The sequence below is a fragment of the Lampetra fluviatilis genome, chromosome 38 (genome assembly GCF_964198595.1).
Source record: "Lampetra fluviatilis chromosome 38, kcLamFluv1.1, whole genome shotgun sequence".
Taxonomy (NCBI): domain Eukaryota; kingdom Metazoa; phylum Chordata; class Hyperoartia; order Petromyzontiformes; family Petromyzontidae; genus Lampetra; species Lampetra fluviatilis.
This window is the reverse complement of record NC_136312.1, coordinates 1,294,194-1,322,031: the sequence shown is the minus strand read 5'-3', so window position 1 is coordinate 1,322,031 and position 27,838 is coordinate 1,294,194. Positions and strand designations below refer to the sequence as shown.

General features: G+C 51.8%; 1 protein-coding gene across 1 annotated transcript in view; it reads right to left on the bottom strand.

The window, feature by feature from the left end:
* Positions 1-22,703: 22,703 nt before the first annotated feature.
* Positions 22,704-27,838, bottom strand: part of IPPK (inositol-pentakisphosphate 2-kinase) — a 73,899-nt gene continuing 68,764 nt past the window's right edge. The window contains exon 13 of the mRNA XM_078874003.1: positions 22,704-27,655. Coding sequence (XP_078730129.1) covers positions 27,214-27,655 — 442 coding nt within the window. The 3' untranslated portion in view covers positions 22,704-27,213. The remainder of the gene's footprint in view (positions 27,656-27,838) is intronic.

The following is a 27,838-nucleotide window of genomic DNA, read 5'->3' as shown; positions in this document are numbered from 1 at the left end:
CCCGCCATTCACCACCAAGTGAGTTACAAACTCAAACACCCCGCCATTCACCACGAAGTGAGGTACACACACTAACACCCCGCCATTCACCACCAAGTGAGTAACACAAACAAACACCCCGCCATTCACCACCAAGTGAGTTACACACACAAACACCCCGCCATTCACCACGAAGTGAGTTACACACACAAACACCCTGCCATTCACCACCGAGTTACACTCACAAATACCCCGCTATTCACCACCAAGTGAGTTACACAACACAAACACCCGGCCATTCCCCACCAAGTGAGTTACACACACAAACACCCCGCCATTCACCACCAAGTGAGTTACACACACAAACACCCCACCATTCACCACCAAGTGAGTTACACAACACAAACACCCCGCCATTCACCACCAAGTGATTTACATACACAAACACCCCGCCATTCACCACCAAGTGAGTTACACAACACAAACACTCCGCCATTCACCACCAAGTGAGTTACAAACTCAAACACCCCGCCATTCACCACGAAGTGAGGTACACACACAAACACCCCGCCATTCACCACGAAGTGAGTTACACACACAAACACCCCGCGATTCACCACGAAGTGAGTTACACACACAAACACCCCGCCATTCACCACCAGGTGAGTTACACACACAAACACCCTGCCATTCACCACCAAGTGAGTTACACACACAAATACCCGCCATTCACCACCAAGTGAGTTACACACTCAAACACCCCGCCATTCACCACGAAGTGAGTTACACACACAAACACCCCGCCATTCACCACCAAGTGAGTTACACACACAAACACGCCGCAATTCACCACCAAGTGAGTTACACACACAAACACCCAGCCATTCACCACCAAGTGAGTTACACACACAAACACTCCGCCATTCACCACCAAGTGAGTTACACACTCAAACACCCCGCCATTCACTACGAAGTGAGTTACACACACAAACACCCCGCCATTCACCACCAAGTGAGTAACACAAACAAACACCCCGCCATTCACCACCAAGTGAGTTACACACACAAACACCCCGCCATTCACCACGAAGTGAGTTACACACCAAACACCCCGCCATTCACCACGAAGTGAGTTACACACACAAACACCCCGCCATTCACCACCAGGTGAGTTACACACACAAACACCCCGCCATTCACCACGAAGTGAGGTACACACACAAACACCCCGCCATTCACCACCAAGTGAGTAACACAAACAAACACCCCGCCATTCACCACCAAGTGAGTTACAAACTCAAACACCCCGCCATTCACCACGAAGTGAGGTACACACACTAACACCCCGCCATTCACCACCAAGTGAGTAACACAAACAAACACCCCGCCATTCACCACCAAGTGAGTTACACACACAAACACCCCGCCATTCACCACGAAGTGAGTTACACACACAAACACCCTGCCATTCACCACCGAGTTACACTCACAAATACCCCGCTATTCACCACCAAGTGAGTTACACAACACAAACACCCGGCCATTCCCCACCAAGTGAGTTACACACACAAACACCCCGCCATTCACCACCAAGTGAGTTACACACACAAACACCCCACCATTCACCACCAAGTGAGTTACACAACACAAACACCCCGCCATTCACCACCAAGTGATTTACATACACAAACACCCCGCCATTCACCACCAAGTGAGTTACACAACACAAACACTCCGCCATTCACCACCAAGTGAGTTACAAACTCAAACACCCCGCCATTCACCACGAAGTGAGGTACACACACAAACACCCCGCCATTCACCACGAAGTGAGTTACACACACAAACACCCCGCGATTCACCACGAAGTGAGTTACACACACAAACACCCCGCCATTCACCACCAGGTGAGTTACACACACAAACACCCTGCCATTCACCACCAAGTGAGTTACACACACAAATACCCGCCATTCACCACCAAGTGAGTTACACACTCAAACACCCCGCCATTCACCACGAAGTGAGTTACACACACAAACACCCCGCCATTCACCACCAAGTGAGTTACACACACAAACACGCCGCAATTCACCACCAAGTGAGTTACACACACAAACACCCAGCCATTCACCACCAAGTGAGTTACACACACAAACACCCCGCCATTCACCACCAAGTGAGTTACACAACACAAACACCCCGCCATTCACCACCAAGTGAGTAACACAAACAAACACCCCGCCATTCACCACCAAGTGAGTTACACACACAAACACCCCGCCATTCACCACGAAGTGAGTTACACACACAAACACCCCGCCATTCACCACCAAGTGAGTTACATACACAAACACCCCGCCATTCACCACCAAGTGAGTTACACAACACAAACACTCCGCCATTCACCACCAAGTGAGTTACACACTCAAACACCCCGCCATTCACCACGAAGTGAGTTACACACACAAACACCCCGCCATTCACCAACAAGTGAGTAACACAAACAAACACCCCGCCATTCACCACCAAGGGAGTTACACGAACAAACACCCCGCCATTCACCACGAAGTGAGTTACACACACAAACACTCTGCCATTCACCACCAAGTGAGTAACACACACAAACACCCCGCCATTCACCAGCCAGTTACACACACAAACACCCCGCCATTCACCACCAATTGAGTTACACACACAAACACCCTGCCATTCACCACCGAGTTACACTCACAAATACCCCGCTATTCACCACCAAGTGAGTTACACAACACAAACACCCCGCCATTCCCCACCAAGTTAGTTACACACACAAACACCCCGCCATTCACCACCAAGTGATTTACATACACAAACACCCCGCCATTCGCCAACAAGTGAGTTACACAACACAAACATTCCGCCATTCACCACGAAGTGAGGTACACACACAAACACCCCGCCATTCACCACCAAGTGAGTAACACAAACAAACACCCCGCCATTCACCACCAAGTGAGTTACACACACAAACACCCCACCATTCAAATGGAAGTGAGTTACACACACAAACACCCCGCCATTCACCACCAGGTGAGTTACACACACAAACACCCCGCCATTCACCACCAAGTGAGTTACACACACAAACACCCCGCCATTCACCACCAAGTGAGTTACACACACAAACACTCCGCCATTCACCACCAAGTGAGTTACACACACAAACACCCCGCCATTCACCACCAAGTGAGTTACACAACACAAACACTCCGCCATTCACCACCAAGTGAGTAACACACACAAACACCCCGCCATTCACCAGCCAGTTACACACACAAACACCCCGCCATTCACCACCAAGTGAGTAACACAAACAAACACCCCGCCATTCACCACCAAGTGAGTTACACACACAAACACCCCGCCATTCAAATGGAAGTGAGTTACACACACAAACACCCCGCCATTCACCACCAGGTGAGTTACACACACAAACACCCCGCCATTCACCACCAAGTGAGTTACACACACAAACACCCCGCCATTCACCACCAAGTGAGTTACACACACAAACACTCCGCCATTCACCACCAAGTGAGTTACACACACAAACACCCCGCCATTCACCACCAAGTGAGTTACACGCACAAACACCCCGCAATTCACCACCAAGTGAGTTACACACACAAACACCCAGCCATTCACCACCAAGTGAGTTACACACACAAACACCCCGCCATTCAACACCAAGTGAGTTACACAACACAAAAACCCCGCCATTCACCACCAAGTGAGTAACACAAACAAACACCCCGCCATTCACCACCAAGTGAGTTACACACACAAACACCCCGCCATTCACCACGAAGTGAGTTACACACACAAACACCCCGCCATTCACCACCAAGTGAGATACATACACAAACACCCCGCCATTCACCACCAAGTGAGTTACACAACACAAACACTCCGCCATTCACCACCAAGTGAGTTACACACACAAACACCCCGCCATTCACCACCAAGTGAGTTACACACACAAACACCCCACCATTCACCACCAAGTGAGTAACACAACACAAACACCCCGCCATTCACCACGAAGTGAGGTACACACACAAACACCCCGCCATTCACCACCAAGTGAGTAACACAAACAAACACCCCGCCATTCACCACCAAGTGAGTAACACAACACAAACACCCCGCCATTCACCAAGAAGTGAGTTACACACACAAACACCCCGCCATTCACCACGAAGTGAGTTACACACACAAACACCCTGCCATTCACCACCGAGTTACACTCACAAATACCCCGCTATTCACCACCAATTGAGTTACACAACACAAACACCCCGCCATTCCCCACCAAGTGAGTTACACACACAAACACCCCGCCATTCACCACCAAGTGAGTTACACACACAAACACCCCACCATTCACCACCAAGTGAGTTACACAACACAAACACCCCGCCATTCACCACCAAGTGATTTACATACACAAACACCCCGCCATTCACCACCAAGTGAGTTACACAACACAAACACTCCGCCATTCACCACCAAGTGAGTTACAAATTCAAACACCCCGCCATTCACCACGAAGTGAGGTACACACACAAACACCCCGCCATTCACCACCAAGTGAGATACACACACAAACACCCCGCCATTCACCACGAAGTGAGTTACACACACAAACACCCCGCGATTCACCACGAAGTGAGTTACACACACAAACACCCCGCCATTCACCACCAGGTGAGTTACACACACAAACACCCTGCCATTCACCACCAAGTGAGTTACACACACAAACACCCCGCCATTCACCACCAAGTGAGTTACACACTCAAACACCCCGCCATTCACCACGAAGTGAGTTACACACACAAACACCCCGCCATTCACCACCAAGTGAGTTACACACACAAACACCCCGCAATTCACCACCAAGTGAGTTACACACACAAACACCCAGCCATTCACCACCAAGTGAGTTACACACACAAACACCCCGCCATTCACCACCAAGTGAGTTACACAACACAAACACCCCGCCATTCACCACCAAGTGAGTAACACAACAAACACCCCGCCATTCACCACCAAGTGAGTAACACAACACAAACACCCCGCCATTCACCAAGAAGTGAGTTACACACACAAACACCCCGCCATTCACCACGAAGTGAGTTACACACACAAACACCCTGCCATTCACCACCGAGTTACACTCACAAATACCCCGCTATTCACCACCAATTGAGTTACACAACACAAACACCCCGCCATTCCCCACCAAGTGAGTTACACACACAAACACCCCGCCATTCACCACCAAGTGAGTTACACACACAAACACCCCACCATTCACCACCAAGTGAGTTACACAACACAAACACCCCGCCATTCACCACCAAGTGATTTACATACACAAACACCCCGCCATTCACCACCAAGTGAGTTACACAACACAAACACTCCGCCATTCACCACCAAGTGAGTTACAAACTCAAACACCCCGCCATTCACCACGAAGTGAGGTACACACACAAACACCCCGCCATTCACCACCAAGTGAGATACACACACAAACACCCCGCCATTCACCACGAAGTGAGTTACACACACAAACACCCCGCGATTCACCACGAAGTGAGTTACACACACAAACACCCCGCCATTCACCACCAGGTGAGTTACACACACAAACACCCTGCCATTCACCACCAAGTGAGTTACACACACAAACACCCCGCCATTCACCACCAAGTGAGTTACACACTCAAACACCCCGCCATTCACCACGAAGTGAGTTACACACACAAACACCCCGCCATTCACCACCAAGTGAGTTACACACACAAACACCCCGCAATTCACCACCAAGTGAGTTACACACACAAACACCCAGCCATTCACCACCAAGTGAGTTACACACACAAACACCCCGCCATTCACCACCAAGTGAGTTACACAACACAAACACCCCGCCATTCACCACCAAGTGAGTAACACAAACAAACACCCCGCCATTCACCACCAAGTGAGTTACACACACAAACACCCCGCCATTCACCACGAAGTGAGTTACACACACAAACACCCCGCCATTCACCACCAAGTGAGTTACATACACAAACACCCCGCCATTCACCACCAAGTGAGTTACACAACACAAACACTCCGCCATTCACCACCAAGTGAGTTACACACTCAAACACCCCGCCATTCACCACGAAGTGAGTTACACACACAAACACCCCGCCATTCACCAACAAGTGAGTAACACAAACAAACACCCCGCCATTCACCACCAAGGGAGTTACACAAACAAACACCCCGCCATTCACCACGAAGTGAGTTACACACACAAACACTCTGCCATTCACCACCAAGTGAGTAACACACACAAACACCCCGCCATTCACCAGCCAGTTACACACACAAACACCCCGCCATTCACCACCAAGTGAGTTACACACACAAACACCCCGCCATTCACCACCGAGTTACACTCACAAATACCCCGCTATTCACCACCAAGTGAGTTACACAACACAAACACCCCGCCATTCTCCACCAAGTTAGTTACACACACAAACACCCCGCCATTCACCACCAAGTGAGTTACACACACAAACACCCCACCATTCACCACCAAGTGAGTTACACAACACAAACACCCCGCCATTCACCACCAGGTGAGTTACACACACAAACACCCCGCCATTCACCACCAAGTGAGTTACACACACAAACACCCCGCCATTCACCACTAAGTGAGTTACACACACAAACACTCCGCCATTCACCACCAAGTGAGTTACACAACACAAACATTCCGCCATTCACCACGAAGTGAGGTACACACACAAACACCCCGCCATTCACCACCAAGTGAGTAACACAAACAAACACCCCGCCATTCACCACCAAGTGAGTTACACACACAAACACCCCGCCATTCAAATGGAAGTGAGTTACACACACAAACACCCCGCCATTCACCACCAGGTGAGTTACACACACAAACACCCCGCCATTCACCACCAAGTGTGTTACACACACAAACACCCCGCCATTCACCACCAAGTGAGTTACACACACAAACACCCCACCATTCACCACCAAGTGAGTAACACAACACAAACACCCCGCCATTCACCACCAAGTGAGTTACATACACAAACACCCCGCCATTCACCACCAAGTGAGTTACACAACACAAACACTCCGCCATTCACCACCAAGTGAGTTACACACTCAAACACCCCGCCATTCACCACGAAGTGAGTTACACACACAAACACCCCGCCATTCACCAACAAGTGAGTAACACAAACAAACACCCCGCCATTCACCACCAAGGGAGTTACACAAACAAACACCCCGCCATTCACCACGAAGTGAGTTACACACACAAACACCCCGCCATTCACCACCAAGTGAGTAACACACACAAACACACCGCCATTCACCACCAAGTGAGTTACACAAACACAAACACCCCGCCATTCACCACCGAGTTACACTCACAAATACCCCGCTATTCACCACCAAGTGAGTTACACAACACAAACACCCCGCCATTCCCCACCAAGTTAGTTACACACACAAACACCCCGCCATTCACCACGAAGTGAGTTACACACACAAACACCCCGCCATTCACCACCAAGTGAGTTACATACACAAACACCCCGCCATTCACCACCAAGTGAGTTACACAACACAAACACCCAGCCATTCACCACCAAGTGAGTTACACACACAAACACCCCGCCATTCACCACGAAGTGAGTTACACACACAAACACCCCGCCATTCACCACCAAGTGAGTTACATACACAAACACCCCGCCATTCACCACCAAGTGAGTTACACAACACAAACACTCCGCCATTCACCACCAAGTGAGTTACACACACAAACACCCCGCCATTCACCACCAAGTGAGTTACACACACAAACACCCCGCCATTCACCACCAAGTGAGTTACACACACAAACACCCCGCCATTCACCACGAAGTGAGTTACACACACAAACACCCCGCCATTCACCACAAAGTGAGTTACACACACAAACACCCCGCCATTCACCACCAGGTGAGTTACACACACAAACACCCCGCCATTCACCACCAAGTGAGTTACACACACAAACACCCCGCCATTCACCACCAAGTGAGTTACACACACAAACACTCCGCCATTCACCACCAAGTGAGTTACACACTCAAACACCCCGCCATTCACCACGAAGTGAGTTACACACACAAACACCCCGCCATTCACCACCAAGTGAGTTACACACACAAACACCCCGCAATTCACCACCAAGTGAGTTACACACACAAACACCCCGCCATTTACCACCAAGTGAGTTACACAAACAAACACCCCGCAATTCACCACCAAGTGAGTTACACACACAAACACCCCGCCATTCACCACCAAGTGAGTTACACACACAAACACCCCGCAATTCACCACCAAGTGAGTTACACACACAAACACCCCGCCATTCACCACCAAGTGAGTTACACAACACAAACACCCCGCCATTCACCACCAAGTGAGTAACACAAACAAACACCCCGCCATTCACCACCAAGTGAGTAACACAACACAAACACCCCGCCATTCACCAAGAAGTGAGTTACACACACAAACACCCCGCCATTCACCACGAAGTGAGTTACACACACAAACACCCTGCCATTCACCACCGAGTTACACTCACAAATACCCCGCTATTCACCACCAATTGAGTTACACAACACAAACACCCCGCCATTCCCCACCAAGTGAGTTACACACACAAACACCCCGCCATTCACCACCAAGTGAGTTACACACACAAACACCCCACCATTCACCACCAAGTGAGTTACACAACACAAACACCCCGCCATTCACCACCAAGTGATTTACATACACAAACACCCCGCCATTCACCACCAAGTGAGTTACACAACACAAACACTCCGCCATTCACCACCAAGTGAGTTACAAACTCAAACACCCCGCCATTCACCACGAAGTGAGGTACACACACAAACACCCCGCCATTCACCACCAAGTGAGATACACACACAAACACCCCGCCATTCACCACGAAGTGAGTTACACACACAAACACCCCGCGATTCACCACGAAGTGAGTTACACACACAAACACCCCGCCATTCACCACCAGGTGAGTTACACACACAAACACCCTGCCATTCACCACCAAGTGAGTTACACACACAAACACCCCGCCATTCACCACCAAGTGAGTTACACACTCAAACACCCCGCCATTCACCACGAAGTGAGTTACACACACAAACACCCCGCCATTCACCACCAAGTGAGTTACACACACAAACACCCCGCAATTCACCACCAAGTGAGTTACACACACAAACACCCAGCCATTCACCACCAAGTGAGTTACACACACAAACACCCCGCCATTCACCACCAAGTGAGTTACACAACACAAACACCCCGCCATTCACCACCAAGTGAGTAACACAAACAAACACCCCGCCATTCACCACCAAGTGAGTTACACACACAAACACCCCGCCATTCACCACGAAGTGAGTTACACACACAAACACCCCGCCATTCACCACCAAGTGAGTTACATACACAAACACCCCGCCATTCACCACCAAGTGAGTTACACAACACAAACACTCCGCCATTCACCACCAAGTGAGTTACACACTCAAACACCCCGCCATTCACCACGAAGTGAGTTACACACACAAACACCCCGCCATTCACCAACAAGTGAGTAACACAAACAAACACCCCGCCATTCACCACCAAGGGAGTTACACAAACAAACACCCCGCCATTCACCACGAAGTGAGTTACACACACAAACACTCTGCCATTCACCACCAAGTGAGTAACACACACAAACACCCCGCCATTCACCAGCCAGTTACACACACAAACACCCCGCCATTCACCACCAAGTGAGTTACACACACAAACACCCCGCCATTCACCACCGAGTTACACTCACAAATACCCCGCTATTCACCACCAAGGGAGTTACACAACACAAACACCCCGCCATTCTCCACCAAGTTAGTTACACACACAAACACCCCGCCATTCACCACCAAGTGAGTTACACACACAAACACCCCACCATTCACCACCAAGTGAGTTACACAACACAAACACCCCGCCATTCACCACCAAGTGATTTACATACACAAACACCCCGCCATTCGCCACCAAGTGAGTTACACAACACAAACATTCCGCCATTCACCACCAAGTGAGTTACACACTCAAACACCCCGCCATTCAAATGGAAGTGAGTTACACACACAAACACCCCGCCATTCACCACCAGGTGAGTTACACACACAAACACCCCGCCATTCACCACCAAGTGAGTTACACAACACAAACATTCCGCCATTCACCACGAAGTGAGGTACACACACAAACACCCCGCCATTCACCACCAAGTGAGTAACACAAACAAACACCCCGCCATTCACCACCAAGTGAGTTACACACACAAACACCCCGCCATTCAAATGGAAGTGAGTTACACACACAAACACCCCGCCATTCACCACCAGGTGAGTTACACACACAAACACCCCGCCATTCACCACCAAGTGTGTTACACACACAAACACCCCGCCATTCACCACCAAGTGAGTTACACACACAAACACCCCACCATTCACCACCAAGTGAGTAACACAACACAAACACCCCGCCATTCACCACCAAGTGAGTTACATACACAAACACCCCGCCATTCACCACCAAGTGAGTTACACAACACAAACACTCCGCCATTCACCACCAAGTGAGTTACACACTCAAACACCCCGCCATTCACCACGAAGTGAGTTACACACACAAACACCCCGCCATTCACCAACAAGTGAGTAACACAAACAAACACCCCGCCATTCACCACCAAGGGAGTTACACAAACAAACACCCCGCCATTCACCACGAAGTGAGTTACACACACAAACACCCCGCCATTCACCACCAAGTGAGTAACACACACAAACACACCGCCATTCACCACCAAGTGAGTTACACAAACACAAACACCCCGCCATTCACCAACGAGTTACACTCACAAATACCCCGCTATTCACCACCAAGTGAGTTACACAACACAAACACCCCGCCATTCCCCACCAAGTTAGTTACACACACAAACACCCCGCCATTCACCACGAAGTGAGTTACACACACAAACACCCCGCCATTCACCACCAAGTGAGTTACATACACAAACACCCCGCCATTCACCACCAAGTGAGTTACACAACACAAACACCCAGCCATTCACCACCAAGTGAGTTACACACACAAACACCCCGCCATTCACCACGAAGTGAGTTACACACACAAACACCCCGCCATTCACCACCAAGTGAGTTACATACACAAACACCCCGCCATTCACCACCAAGTGAGTTACACAACACAAACACTCCGCCATTCACCACCAAGTGAGTTACACACACAAACACCCCGCCATTCACCACCAAGTGAGTTACACACACAAACACCCCGCCATTCACCACCAAGTGAGTTACACACACAAACACCCCGCCATTCACCACGAAGTGAGTTACACACACAAACACCCCGCCATTCACCACAAAGTGAGTTACACACACAAACACCCCGCCATTCACCACCAGGTGAGTTACACACACAAACACCCCGCCATTCACCACCAAGTGAGTTACACACACAAACACCCCGCCATTCACCACCAAGTGAGTTACACACACAAACACTCCGCCATTCACCACCAAGTGAGTTACACACTCAAACACCCCGCCATTCACCACGAAGTGAGTTACACACACAAACACCCCGCCATTCACCACCAAGTGAGTTACACACACAAACACCCCGCAATTCACCACCAAGTGAGTTACACACACAAACACCCCGCCATTTACCACCAAGTGAGTTACACAAACAAACACCCCGCAATTCACCACCAAGTGAGTTACACACACAAACACCCCGCCATTCACCACCAAGTGAGTTACACACACAAACACCCCGCAATTCACCACCAAGTGAGTTACACACACAAACACCCCGCAATTCACCACCAAGTGAGTTACACACACAAACACCCCGCCATTCACCACCAAGTGAGTTACACACAAACACCCCGCCATTCACCACGAAGTGAGTTACACAACACAAACACCCCGCCATTCACCAGCCAGTTACACACACAAACACCCCGCCATTCACCACCAAGTGAGTTACACACACAAACACCCCGCCATTCACCAGAGTTACACTCACAAATACCCCGCTATTCACCACCAAGTGAGTTACACAACACAAACACCCCGCCATTCCCCACCAAGTGAGTTACACACACAAACACCCCGCCATTTACCACCAAGTGAGTTACACAACACAAACACCCCGCCATTCACCACCAAGTGAGTAACACAAACAAACACCCCGCCATTCACCACGAAGTGAGTTACACACACAAACACCCCGCCATTCACCAGCCAGTTACACACACAAACACCCCGCCATTCACCACCAAGTGAGTTACACACACAAACACCCCGCCATTCACCACAGAGTTACACTCACAAATACCCCGCCATTCACCACCAAGTGAGTTACACTCACAAATACCCCGCTATTCACCACCAAGTGAGTTACACAACACAAACACCCCGCCATTCCCCACCAAGTGAGTTACACACACAAACACCCCGCCATTCACCACCAAGTGAGTTACACACACAAACACCCCATCATTCACCACCAAGTGAGTTACACAACACAAACACCCCGCCATTCACCACAAAGTGAGTTACACACACAAACACCCCGCCATTCACCACCAAGTGAGTTACACACACAAACACCCCGCCATTCACCACCAAGTGAGTTACACACACAAACACTCCACCATTCACCGCCAAGTGAGTTACATACACAAACACCCCGCCATTCACCACCAAGTGAGTTACACAACACAAACACTCCGCCATTCACCACCAAGTGAGTTACACACACAAACACCCCGCCGTTCACCACGAAGTGAGTTACACACACAAACACCCCGCCATTCACCACAAAGTGAGTTACACACACAAACACCCCGCCATTCACCACCAGGTGAGTTACACACACAAACACCCCGCCATTCTCCACCAAGTGAGTTACACACACAAACACCCCGCCATTCACCACGAAGTGAGTTACACACACAAACACCCTGCCATTCACCACCGAGTTACACTCACAAATACCCCGCTATTCACCACCAATTGAGTTACACAACACAAACACCCCGCCATTCCCCACCAAGTGAGTTACACACACAAACACCCCGCCATTCACCACCAAGTGAGTTACACACACAAACACCCCACCATTCACCACCAAGTGAGTTACACAACACAAACACCCCGCCATTCACCACCAAGTGATTTACATACACAAACACCCCGCCATTCACCACCAAGTGAGTTACACAACACAAACACTCCGCCATTCACCACCAAGTGAGTTACAAACTCAAACACCCCGCCATTCACCACGAAGTGAGGTACACACACAAACACCCCGCCATTCACCACCAAGTGAGATACACACACAAACACCCCGCCATTCACCACGAAGTGAGTTACACACACAAACACCCCGCGATTCACCACGAAGTGAGTTACACACACAAACACCCCGCCATTCACCACCAGGTGAGTTACACACACAAACACCCTGCCATTCACCACCAAGTGAGTTACACACACAAACACCCCGCCATTCACCACCAAGTGAGTTACACACTCAAACACCCCGCCATTCACCACGAAGTGAGTTACACACACAAACACCCCGCCATTCACCACCAAGTGAGTTACACACACAAACACCCCGCAATTCACCACCAAGTGAGTTACACACACAAACACCCAGCCATTCACCACCAAGTGAGTTACACACACAAACACCCCGCCATTCACCACCAAGTGAGTTACACAACACAAACACCCCGCCATTCACCACCAAGTGAGTAACACAAACAAACACCCCGCCATTCACCACCAAGTGAGTTACACACACAAACACCCCGCCATTCACCACGAAGTGAGTTACACACACAAACACCCCGCCATTCACCACCAAGTGAGTTACATACACAAACACCCCGCCATTCACCACCAAGTGAGTTACACAACACAAACACTCCGCCATTCACCACCAAGTGAGTTACACACTCAAACACCCCGCCATTCACCACGAAGTGAGTTACACACACAAACACCCCGCCATTCACCAACAAGTGAGTAACACAAACAAACACCCCGCCATTCACCACCAAGGGAGTTACACAAACAAACACCCCGCCATTCACCACGAAGTGAGTTACACACACAAACACTCTGCCATTCACCACCAAGTGAGTAACACACACAAACACCCCGCCATTCACCAGCCAGTTACACACACAAACACCCCGCCATTCACCACCAAGTGAGTTACACACACAAACACCCCGCCATTCACCACCGAGTTACACTCACAAATACCCCGCTATTCACCACCAAGTGAGTTACACAACACAAACACCCCGCCATTCTCCACCAAGTTAGTTACACACACAAACACCCCGCCATTCACCACCAAGTGAGTTACACACACAAACACCCCACCATTCACCACCAAGTGAGTTACACAACACAAACACCCCGCCATTCACCACCAAGTGATTTACATACACAAACACCCCGCCATTCGCCACCAAGTGAGTTACACAACACAAACATTCCGCCATTCACCACCAAGTGAGTTACACACTCAAACACCCCGCCATTCAAATGGAAGTGAGTTACACACACAAACACCCCGCCATTCACCACCAGGTGAGTTACACACACAAACACCCCGCCATTCACCACCAAGTGAGTTACACACACAAACACCCCGCCATTCACCACCAAGTGAGTTACACACACAAACACTCCGCCATTCACCACCAAGTGAGTTACACAACACAAACATTCCGCCATTCACCACGAAGTGAGGTACACACACAAACACCCCGCCATTCACCACCAAGTGAGTAACACAAACAAACACCCCGCCATTCACCACCAAGTGAGTTACACACACAAACACCCCGCCATTCAAATGGAAGTGAGTTACACACACAAACACCCCGCCATTCACCACCAGGTGAGTTACACACACAAACACCCCGCCATTCACCACCAAGTGTGTTACACACACAAACACCCCGCCATTCACCACCAAGTGAGTTACACACACAAACACCCCACCATTCACCACCAAGTGAGTAACACAACACAAACACCCCGCCATTCACCACCAAGTGAGTTACATACACAAACACCCCGCCATTCACCACCAAGTGAGTTACACAACACAAACACTCCGCCATTCACCACCAAGTGAGTTACACACTCAAACACCCCGCCATTCACCACGAAGTGAGTTACACACACAAACACCCCGCCATTCACCAACAAGTGAGTAACACAAACAAACACCCCGCCATTCACCACCAAGGGAGTTACACAAACAAACACCCCGCCATTCACCACGAAGTGAGTTACACACACAAACACCCCGCCATTCACCACCAAGTGAGTAACACACACAAACACACCGCCATTCACCACCAAGTGAGTTACACAAACACAAACACCCCGCCATTCACCACCGAGTTACACTCACAAATACCCCGCTATTCACCACCAAGTGAGTTACACAACACAAACACCCCGCCATTCCCCACCAAGTTAGTTACACACACAAACACCCCGCCATTCACTACGAAGTGAGTTACACACACAAACACCCCGCCATTCACCACCAAGTGAGTTACATACACAAACACCCCGCCATTCACCACCAAGTGAGTTACACAACACAAACACCCAGCCATTCACCACCAAGTGAGTTACACACACAAACACCCCGCCATTCACCACGAAGTGAGTTACACACACAAACACCCCGCCATTCACCACCAAGTGAGTTACATACACAAACACCCCGCCATTCACCACCAAGTGAGTTACACAACACAAACACTCCGCCATTCACCACCAAGTGAGTTACACACACAAACACCCCGCCATTCACCACCAAGTGAGTTACACACACAAACACCCCGCCATTCACCACCAAGTGAGTTACACACACAAACACCCCGCCATTCACCACGAAGTGAGTTACACACACAAACACCCCGCCATTCACCACAAAGTGAGTTACACACACAAACACCCCGCCATTCACCACCAGGTGAGTTACACACACAAACACCCCGCCATTCACCACCAAGTGAGTTACACACACAAACACCCCGCCATTCACCACCAAGTGAGTTACACACACAAACACTCCGCCATTCACCACCAAGTGAGTTACACACTCAAACACCCCGCCATTCACCACGAAGTGAGTTACACACACAAACACCCCGCCATTCACCACCAAGTGAGTTACACACACAAACACCCCGCAATTCACCACCAAGTGAGTTACACACACAAACACCCCGCCATTTACCACCAAGTGAGTTACACAAACAAACACCCCGCAATTCACCACCAAGTGAGTTACACACACAAACACCCCGCCATTCACCACCAAGTGAGTTACACACACAAACACCCCGCAATTCACCACCAAGTGAGTTACACACACAAACACCCCGCAATTCACCACCAAGTGAGTTACACACACAAACACCCCGCCATTCACCACCAAGTGAGTTACACACAAACACCCCGCCATTCACCACGAAGTGAGTTACACAACACAAACACCCCGCCATTCACCAGCCAGTTACACACACAAACACCCCGCCATTCACCACCAAGTGAGTTACACACACAAACACCCCGCCATTCACCAGAGTTACACTCACAAATACCCCGCTATTCACCACCAAGTGAGTTACACAACACAAACACCCCGCCATTCCCCACCAAGTGAGTTACACACACAAACACCCCGCCATTTACCACCAAGTGAGTTACACAACACAAACACCCCGCCATTCACCACCAAGTGAGTAACACAAACAAACACCCCGCCATTCACCACGAAGTGAGTTACACACACAAACACCCCGCCATTCACCAGCCAGTTACACACACAAACACCCCGCCATTCACCACCAAGTGAGTTACACACACAAACACCCCGCCATTCACCACAGAGTTACACTCACAAATACCCCGCCATTCACCACCAAGTGAGTTACACTCACAAATACCCCGCTATTCACCACCAAGTGAGTTACACAACACAAACACCCCGCCATTCCCCACCAAGTGAGTTACACACACAAACACCCCGCCATTCACCACCAAGTGAGTTACACACACAAACACCCCACCATTCACCACCAAATGAGTTACACAACACAAACACCCCGCCATTCACCACAAAGTGAGTTACACACACAAACACCCCGCCATTCACCACCAAGTGAGTTACACACACAAACACCCCGCCATTCACCACCAAGTGAGTTACACACACAAACACTCCACCATTCACCGCCAAGTGAGTTACATACACAAACACCCCGCCATTCACCACCAAGTGAGTTACACAACACAAACACTCCGCCATTCACCACCAAGTGAGTTACACACACAAACACCCCGCCGTTCACCACGAAGTGAGTTACACACACAAACACCCCGCCATTCACCACAAAGTGAGTTACACACACAAACACCCCGCCATTCACCACCAGGTGAGTTACACACACAAACACCCCGCCATTCTCCACCAAGTGAGTTACACACACAAACACCCCGCCATTCACCACCAAGTGAGTTACACACACAAACACTCCGCCATTCACCACCAAGTGAGTTACACACTCAAACACCCCGCCATTCACCACGAAGTGAGTTACACACACAAACACCCCGCCATTCACCACCAAGTGAGTTACACACACAAACACCCCGCAATTCACCACCAAGTGAGTTACACACACAAACACCCCGCCATTTACCACCAAGTGAGTTACACAAACAAACACCCCGCAATTCACCACCAAGTGAGTTACACACACAAACACCCCGCCATTCACCACCAAGTGAGTTACACACACAAACACCCCGCAATTCACCACCAAGTGAGTTACACACACAAACACCCCGCAATTCACCACCAAGTGAGTTACACACACAAACACCCCGCCATTCACCACCAAGTGAGTTACACACAAACACCCCGCCATTCACCACGAAGTGAGTTACACAACACAAACACCCCGCCATTCACCAGCCAGTTACACACACAAACACCCCGCCATTCACCACCAAGTGAGTTACACACACAAACACCCCGCCATTTACCAGAGTTACACTCGCAAATACCCCGCTATTCACCACCAAGTGAGTTACACAACACAAACACCCCGCCATTCCCCACCAAGTGAGTTACACACACAAACACCCCGCCATTTACCACCAAGTGAGTTACACAACACAAACACCCCGCCATTCACCACCAAGTGAGTAACACAAACAAACACCCCGCCATTCACCACGAAGTGAGTTACACACACAAACACCCCGCCATTCACCAGCCAGTTACACACACAAACACCCCGCCATTCACCACCAAGTGAGTTACACAACACAAACACCCCGCCATTCACCAGCCAGTTACACACACAAACACCCCGCCATTCACCACCAAGTGAGTTACACACACAAACACCCCGCCATTCACCACAGAGTTACACTCACAAATACCCCGCCATTCACCACCAAGTGAGTTACACTCACAAATACCCCGCTATTCACCACCAAGTGAGTTACACAACACAAACACCCCGCCATTCCCCACCAAGTGAGTTACACACACAAACACCCCGCCATTCACCACCAAGTGAGTTACACACACAAACACCCCACCATTCACCACCAAGTGAGTTACACAACACAAACACCCCGCCATTCACCACAAAGTGAGTTACACACACAAACACCCCGCCATTCACCACCAAGTGAGTTACACACACAAACACCCCGCCATTCACCACCAAGTGAGTTACACACACAAACACTCCGCCATTCACCGCCAAGTGAGTTACATACACAAACACCCCGCCATTCACCACCAAGTGAGTTACACAACACAAACACTCCGCCATTCACCACCAAGTGAGTTACACACTCAAACACCCCGCCATTCACCACCAAGTGAGTAACACAAACAAACACCCCGCCATTCACCACCAAGTGAGTTACACACACAAACACCCCGCCATTCACCACGAAGTGAGTTACACACACAAACACCCCGCCATTCACCACCAGGTGAGTTACACACACAAACACCCCGCCATTCACCACCAAGTGAGTTACACACACAAACACCCCGCCATTCACCACCAAGTGAGTTACACACACAAACACTCCGCCATTCACCACCAAGTGAGTTACACACTCAAACACCCCGCCATTCACCACGAAGTGAGTTACACACACAAACACCCCGCCATTCACCACCAAGTGAGTTACACACACAAACACCCCGCCATTCACCACCAAGTGAGTTACACACACAAACACCCCGCCATTCACCACCAAGTGAGTTACACACACAAACACCCCGCCATTCACCACCAAGTGAGTTACACACAAACACCCCGCCATTCACCACCAAGTGAGTTACACACACAAACACCCCGCCATTCACCACCAAGTGAGTAACACACACAAACACCCCGCCATTCACCACCAAGTGAGTTACACACACAAACACCCCGCCATTCACCACCGAGTTACACTCACAAATACCCCGCTATTCACCACCAAGTGAGTTACACAACACAAACACCCCGCCATTCCCCACCAAGTTAGTTACACACACAAACACCCCGCCATTCACCACGAAGTGAGTTACACACACAAACACCCCGCCATTCACCACCAAGTGAGTTACATACACAAACACCCCGCCATTCACCACCAAGTGAGTTACACAACACAAACACCCAGCCATTCACCACCAAGTGAGTTACACACACAAACACCCCGCCATTCACCACGAAGTGAGTTACACACACAAACACCCCGCCATTCACCACCAAGTGAGTTACATACACAAACACCCCGCCATTCACCACCAAGTGAGTTACACAACACAAACACTCCGCCATTCACCACCAAGTGAGTTACACACACAAACACCCCGCCATTCACCACCAAGTGAGTTACACACACAAACACCCCGCCATTCACCACCAAGTGAGTTACACACACAAACACCCCGCCATTCACCACGAAGTGAGTTACACACACAAACACCCCGCCATTCACCACAAAGTGAGTTACACACACAAACACCCCGCCATTCACCACCAGGTGAGTTACACACACAAACACCCCGCCATTCACCACCAAGTGAGTTACACACACAAACACCCCGCCATTCACCACCAAGTGAGTTACACACACAAACACTCCGCCATTCACCACCAAGTGAGTTACACACTCAAACACCCCGCCATTCACCACGAAGTGAGTTACACACACAAACACCCCGCCATTCACCACCAAGTGAGTTACACACACAAACACCCCGCAATTCACCACCAAGTGAGTTACACACACAAACACCCCGCCATTTACCACCAAGTGAGTTACACAAACAAACACCCCGCAATTCACCACCAAGTGAGTTACACACACAAACACCCCGCCATTCACCACCAAGTGAGTTACACACACAAACACCCCGCAATTCACCACCAAGTGAGTTACACACACAAACACCCCGCAATTCACCACCAAGTGAGTTACACACACAAACACCCCGCCATTCACCACCAAGTGAGTTACACACAAACACCCCGCCATTCACCACGAAGTGAGTTACACAACACAAACACCCCGCCATTCACCAGCCAGTTACACACACAAACACCCCGCCATTCACCACCAAGTGAGTTACACACACAAACACCCCGCCATTCACCAGAGTTACACTCACAAATACCCCGCTATTCACCACCAAGTGAGTTACACAACACAAACACTCCGCCATTCACCACCAAGTGAGTTACACACTCAAACACCCCGCCATTCACCACGAAGTGAGTTACACACACAAACACCCCGCCATTCACCACCAAGTGAGTTACACACACAAACACCCCGCAATTCACCACCAAGTGAGTTACACACACAAACACCCCGCCATTCACCACCAAGTGAGTTACACACACAAACACCCCGCCATTCACCACCAAGTGAGTTACACACAAACACCCCGCCATTCACCACCAAGTGAGTTACACACACAAACACCCCGCCATTCACCACCAAGTGAGTAACACACACAAACACCCCGCCATTCACCACCAAGTGAGTTACACACACAAACACCCCGCCATTCACCACCGAGTTACACTCACAAATACCCCGCTATTCACCACCAAGTGAGTTACACAACACAAACACCCCGCCATTCCCCACCAAGTTAGTTACACACACAAACACCCCGCCATTCACCACGAAGTGAGTTACACACACAAACACCCCGCCATTCACCACCAAGTGAGTTACATACACAAACACCCCGCCATTCACCACCAAGTGAGTTACACAACACAAACACCCAGCCATTCACCACCAAGTGAGTTACACACACAAACACTCCGCCATTCACCGCCAAGTGAGTTACACACACACACAAACACCCCGCCATTCACCACGAAGTGAGTTACACACACAAACACCCCGCCATTCACCACCAAGTGAGGGTGATGTCACCACGGCGCCTGTGCCAGGCCAGGTGCACTTTGAGGCCACGTTAAGTGTCGACGGCTCGCTGACAGGTCTCGGGACAAACTCAGGTGCCATGGGTTGGCTGACTGAGATGACCGGTAGATGCACACCAGCTGCATCCCCTATTGTTGCCAACTTGCTCTATTTTATGCGCCCGGCGCTCCGTTCATTGTTGTGAGCGTCGCTCCTCTGCCCTGCGTTTATTGCGGGAGGGCGACTGCCTCCACCTGCCCAGCACACACAACCGCGATCACATGCAGCCCGCTCACACCCCACCACCAGGCTCCTCACCACCCAGCGAAGGAGCGCGTGCGCGGAGCCAACTCATCGAGTTCAGTTTTTTATTGAGCTCCGCGGAGTACAAATCTCATTGAAAAACCACGCGGTAGTGGCGGCGGCGGCGGCAGCGTGCAGCACAGCAGCTGCTCACAGCCAGCCCCTCGCACCACTCACTCACTCACAATCCACTCCCCACTCAAATAGCTAACCGCTTACAATCCCCCCCCCCCCATCCATTAAATCGCTCAATCCACCCCCCCCCCCCCCATTCTGCGTCCCTTATTCTCCTCCATGCCTCCATCTTCTATCGCGACACATCTATTCCATCCTCCTCCCTGCCTCGCTCCCTTCAACCCCCAAAGCCCTCTATTCAACCCATCACATCCTATCGCTGCTCCAATTCCTACATCCTCAGCCCTAACCCTCTCACACCACCCCCCCCCCCACTCTATCCTAACCCTCTCCCCACTCACACCACTCCCACTCTATCCTAACCCTCTCCCCACTCACACCACCCCACCACTCTATCCTAACCCTCTCCCCACTCACACCACCCCCACTCTATCCTCACCCTCTCACCCCCACCCATCCCCCCCCCGCTCGATCCGTCCTTCCGTCTTCCAGCACTTGATCCCCCGTCATCCCCATCACCGAGCCTCATGGAGACTGTCGCCTCCGCGTACAAAAACACTCGTACACACGTGTACACCCCACTCACACTCACACACGTGTACACCCCACTCACACCAGCATACAGACAAGACAAAGTCTCCCCCCTCGCACCCCTGTGTAGCCTTAACAGACTGTCGGGGCAAGTGCTGTTAGCGAGCAGCTCCTATGAAAGCCGGCACGACACACGAGGGGGTGGGTGGCCAGAACCACGCCCGGCCGCCTTTGTCTCCCCATTGCTGATGCTTTTCAACACCGCAACAGATAACACATTGTTAAGGCCGAGTCGACCTAGGGGAGGGCCCAGGACCGGTTGAAGATCATCATCGCCGCAGTTGGCCGTGAGCGGGAATCCAACAAGGGTCTCTGGCGGGTTTCGGAGCGCAGCGCGCTAACCACTGCGCCACCGCCACCCGCACGTAACACACACAGAGACAAACACGCACAAACACGGACCCGCTCGACGTTCAAACGTGCAGCTGTTAAATTTGGAAAGAATCTCGTGGCGCCCGTGTCAGGGGATCAATGTCAGTGGCCCTGCCCAGCCACGCGCACACACAACGGGCCAGGCCGCCCCCCGCACGCAGTGCTCACAACCTGTGCAGCACCACAGCCACCCGCGTGCCAAAGCCGCCCCGAGGGGTACGGCGAATTGGAGCGACAGCCCCGGGCCCCGCGGTTGGGGGGCGGGGGGGCGAGGGGGTCCGCGCATGGACGTCAGTGTCGGACTTAATACTTCCGGTTTAGTTTGAAGGCATTGGGGAGGGGGCACCCCCCCCTCTGTAGACACATCAGCAGAGTACGCATCACGTGTGCGGGCCACGTACATCACGCTGACGTGACATCGGTCGATCCAGGTCCACCTGCAATCGCGTTCGTCACGTGCAATGCACGCAGCTCTTGGCGCACGTGACGTGTACATCGTGTGAGCACATCGCAACGCGTGACGTCGTGGTGTCCACGTGGAGATCTGAATCGCACGTAGCCAGCATGCGGTGGGCCAAGATGAATCCGCACGTGGGGAAGGAAGGGGCGGCTGAGTAACACTGCTACGGAGACGCGTCAACCCGCACACTCACCGCACACTCACGGCACTCATTACTCGTGTGCTTGCACGCTATTGACCTTCCACAAGAGTGTGGCGCACATCAGTGAGGTCACACACCAGGGCACGCGCACACACACCAGCAGTTGTACACATTAGCGCGCACACACAGTCGTGAGCCTACAGACGAGATCACGTGCACACAAGCTCACCGGCGAGGTGAGCTTACACACTGGCGAGTCCACACCCCTGTTCGAGTGTGCAAAGCTCTTAACCCTAAGCCTAACAGAGCTCAAATGTCATGGCTAAAGTTAGTTTACACACACACATGCGCACACACACGTGCACGCATACACGCGCACATATGCACGCACGCATAGACGCAAACACGCACGCACGTGTGCATACTTCAGTGAGGAGGCAACGTGGTTTATGCACAGATCAGCGAGGCCCTCCGAGCCACATCCCTAACGTGCGACTCGAACCCTCACCTCCTCACAGGAGGCTAAACCAGGTGGGGGGAGGAGGGGGGGGTCAGGGCCGCCCGTGAACGGGTTAAACCGGCTTAGGGGTGTCTGGTGGTGGGGGAGATCAGGGCTGTGGCTCTCGGTCTGTTGAGTAAATTCACGAAAAAAAAGGATTAACGAAAGCAAAAATCTCAACGGAGCAAGGAGCTTTCCCTACACGGCGAGTCCAGAGACTCGGCAAAGGTTTTCCCGGACAAATAATTTAACATTGTTCCTGATGAACAACCCCAAATTAGCACGTGGTCAACCGGGGCACGGTTGGGGGGCCCCTGGCCCTAAACGCAGGCCCAGGGCAGCTCCAAGTGTAGCCTGGGGGGCAGGGCTGGCGGAGATTTATATCGGAGACACTCGTCCCCAAACGATTCCGGCGTCTTGGCGAATTGGAGAGTCCAGGGCACAAGAGCCGACACGGCAGTTGTAGTAACTCCATCACCACCACCACTACCAACCACTCGCAATGCCACCGCTATAACTACTCCCACTGCAATCGGCATCACCTCTAATCACCGCAGACACTGCACTTAAAACTCGAACAGAAGTGCACGTGTAATTGGTGATGGCTGTCGTGTTGGTGGTGGTTGCAGGAGTTGGAGACGTTTCCGTACCTGGGCAGTGTGCTTATGACCAGGTAAGGTTTGGCAGTGGGGGTCTCACTCCTAATCAATCGTGCAGCATTATCGTTTCATAAACAGCGGAACGCTGTGTGGAGCTACCTGGCCTGTTGGTCCACACGAAGCTTCGGGTCTTCTCGGCAACAGTCATACTCCCCCCCTCTATGCTTGCAAAACGTGGACCCCTCTAATGGAACATGTGGGCAAGTTTGAAAACCTTCAGGCTGACCTGCCTAAGATCCACCCTGGGTTTAACCCGACTGGATTGTGTGAGGAGCTCACGAATCCTTGAAAGATGTGGACACATTCCCATCAGTGAGCTCGTCCAGCAGGCAAGGCTGCGTTGGCGTGGCCATGTAGCCCGCATGCCCAGCCACCGCATGCACAAGCGGCTTCTGTTTGGCCGGATAGAGGGGGCTTAAAACGGGAATGGCACCGACTGGAGAAGAGATGGGCTGATGCGGCACAGGAGGACGTGGAGCTGAGTGGACTTGCCGATGAACGGTACAGGCGGTGTAAAAATCGGCATCTGTGGAGGAGGCTCGTGAAGGACGCTGCTACTGGGCAGTTGGAGGCAGTCGCCCTCCAGCAACAAAGGAGGGCGGAGGAGCGACGCTCACAACAATGAGTGGAGCGCCGGGCGGCTAAAACGCAGCAAGTTGGCACAGTAGGGAGCACAGGTGGTGCATCAGCCAGTTTTCTCAGTCAACCTATGGCACCTGGGTCTGTCTCATGACCTCCTGCCAGCGCGCCTTCGACACCTCACGTGGCATCAAAGGGCACCTAGCCTGGCACAAGTGCCATGGTGACGTCACCACCACTTAGTGGCAAAAGGTTGCTGTTGGTAGTGATGGTAGAGGTAGTGGTCATGGCAGTGGTGATGGTGGAGGTGATGGTGAAGTAAGAGGTGGTAGTGGTAGTGGTGTTGATGGAAGTCGCTTGTAACAAACAGCGGGGCGAGCGACTGGCTGTGGCATTCACAGCTGCTGCATTCATGCCACCGACGGCGGCGGCGGTGGCGGCTAACACGGGAAGAGCTCATGCCAACTCAGCACATGTGTGTGTGTGTGCCCGTGTTGTTTTGTTTGTTATTGCGCACGGGCGCGTTGTGTAACCCCCCACCCCCGCCGCTGCTCTGTTGCGTAACAATGAGCGCGGTCTGCAACAGCTGCTGCTGCTGATGAGATTTCTGCTGCTACGAACACTGCTGCTGATGGTATTGCTGCAGTGGATGAGAGCGATTCTCATCATATTGCTGCTTCTTCCACTGCTGCTCTTCTTGCTTTTGGCTACAGCTTCTACAGCAGCTCGCGCTGATGCTTCTGAACGCAGCAGGTGGTGACGACTACTGTGTAGACCAGTATCCGGGACTCTTTCCTTAGCCCCTCGACGTGAATAAATACAGTCCTTAATTACAGCAACGAAACAACTTAAATATGGATACCACTCCCAGCGTGGGGGAAGATGCCCACAGCGCTGAGTTTCAAGAGGAGTCGAATGATCAGCGTTGAGAACGGCCTCGTGAAAGCGGATATCACAGAGCTACCTCTGAGATCCCTTCTTCAATAGACCTCTGGTCCACTCAGAACAGGCTACGCTGAAGCGGATATCACAGAGCTACCTCTGAGATCACTTCTTTTTCAAGCGACGACCTCTGGCCCATACACAGGAGAGAGGGGGGAGGGGGGGAACCTGGCGCCTCGCGAGCTGCGCTGGCATGGCAGTGGAAAAAGTAGGCACGGCAGGACCGACAGGCTGGGCGCACGCTCAGCAGGCGATCCGCTCCAGGAAATGCAATGGACCCCCTTCGCTGAGGGTTTGGTACCGCAGACGAGCGTGGGGCGATCGCGTAGGTCTGGGGGTGAAAGTCGACACGCCGGTCAGCGCTGAATTTGGTGATGGTGCGACGGTGAAGGCAGGGAGCGGTCGCAAGTGCACAGAAGCACCGCACCCAGATTCTGCCATAACGGGTACTGTCTGTAGCGTGACCTGTTCCAACTGTTACGACGCACGGCAGTCACCCACCATTTAAGCGCGTGTGGGTGCATGCGTGCAGGAGCGTGTGTGCGTGTGGTGTGAAACCCCCCCCCCCCCCACCACTGCCTCGTTTGCCCCACCAACTTCACGGTGTGTGTCCGTGTGTGTGCGTACGTGTGTGTGCGTGTGAAGTGTGGAGGCGGCGTGGGGTAGCTCTACGGTCACGGTAGGCTCTGTACGGAGCGGCCGGCGGGACGCTCAGCGCCACGCCGCCCCTACCCCTACGACCTCAGCGTGGCGCACAGCGCCAGCGGCGACGGCCGGCCCAGTGGTGCCGGCGATTGCGGCGACGTCACCGGCATCGACCACGACGCCGGGGAGCCAGATTCGGTATCCGGAGTTCGCCGCTCTTCCTCCTCCTCTTCCTCCTCCTCCTCTTCTTCTTCCTCCTCTTCTTCTTCCTCCTCCTCATCCTCCTCCTCCACGCCGATGTGTGGCGTGGTCACCGGCGCCAACGAGCCCATGCCTCCCACCGGTGCCAACCCCATGTGCGCCATCAGGTAGCTGCGCAGGATGAGGCAGTGTTGCTGATGGTGGTGTGGGATCTTGTCCATGGGCTTGGGGTCCAGGTCGAGCACGGAGACGGAAAAGCGCAGGGGGAAGGCGCCCGCGCCGGCGCCTACGTATGTGGGGGGGAGCTCATCCACTGCTTCGGCCGGGGGGCTGAGTTGTTGCGATTTGGGGGTGGGGGTGCGGAGGCAGAGCAGTGGAGGGGGTCTTAGTGGCATCAGCGGCAGTGTTGTCATAAAATTCATCATCAGCAGCAGCTTTGTTATATAATTCATCATCAGCAGCAGCGTTGTTATATAATTCATCATCAGCAGCAGTGTTATAGAATTCATCATC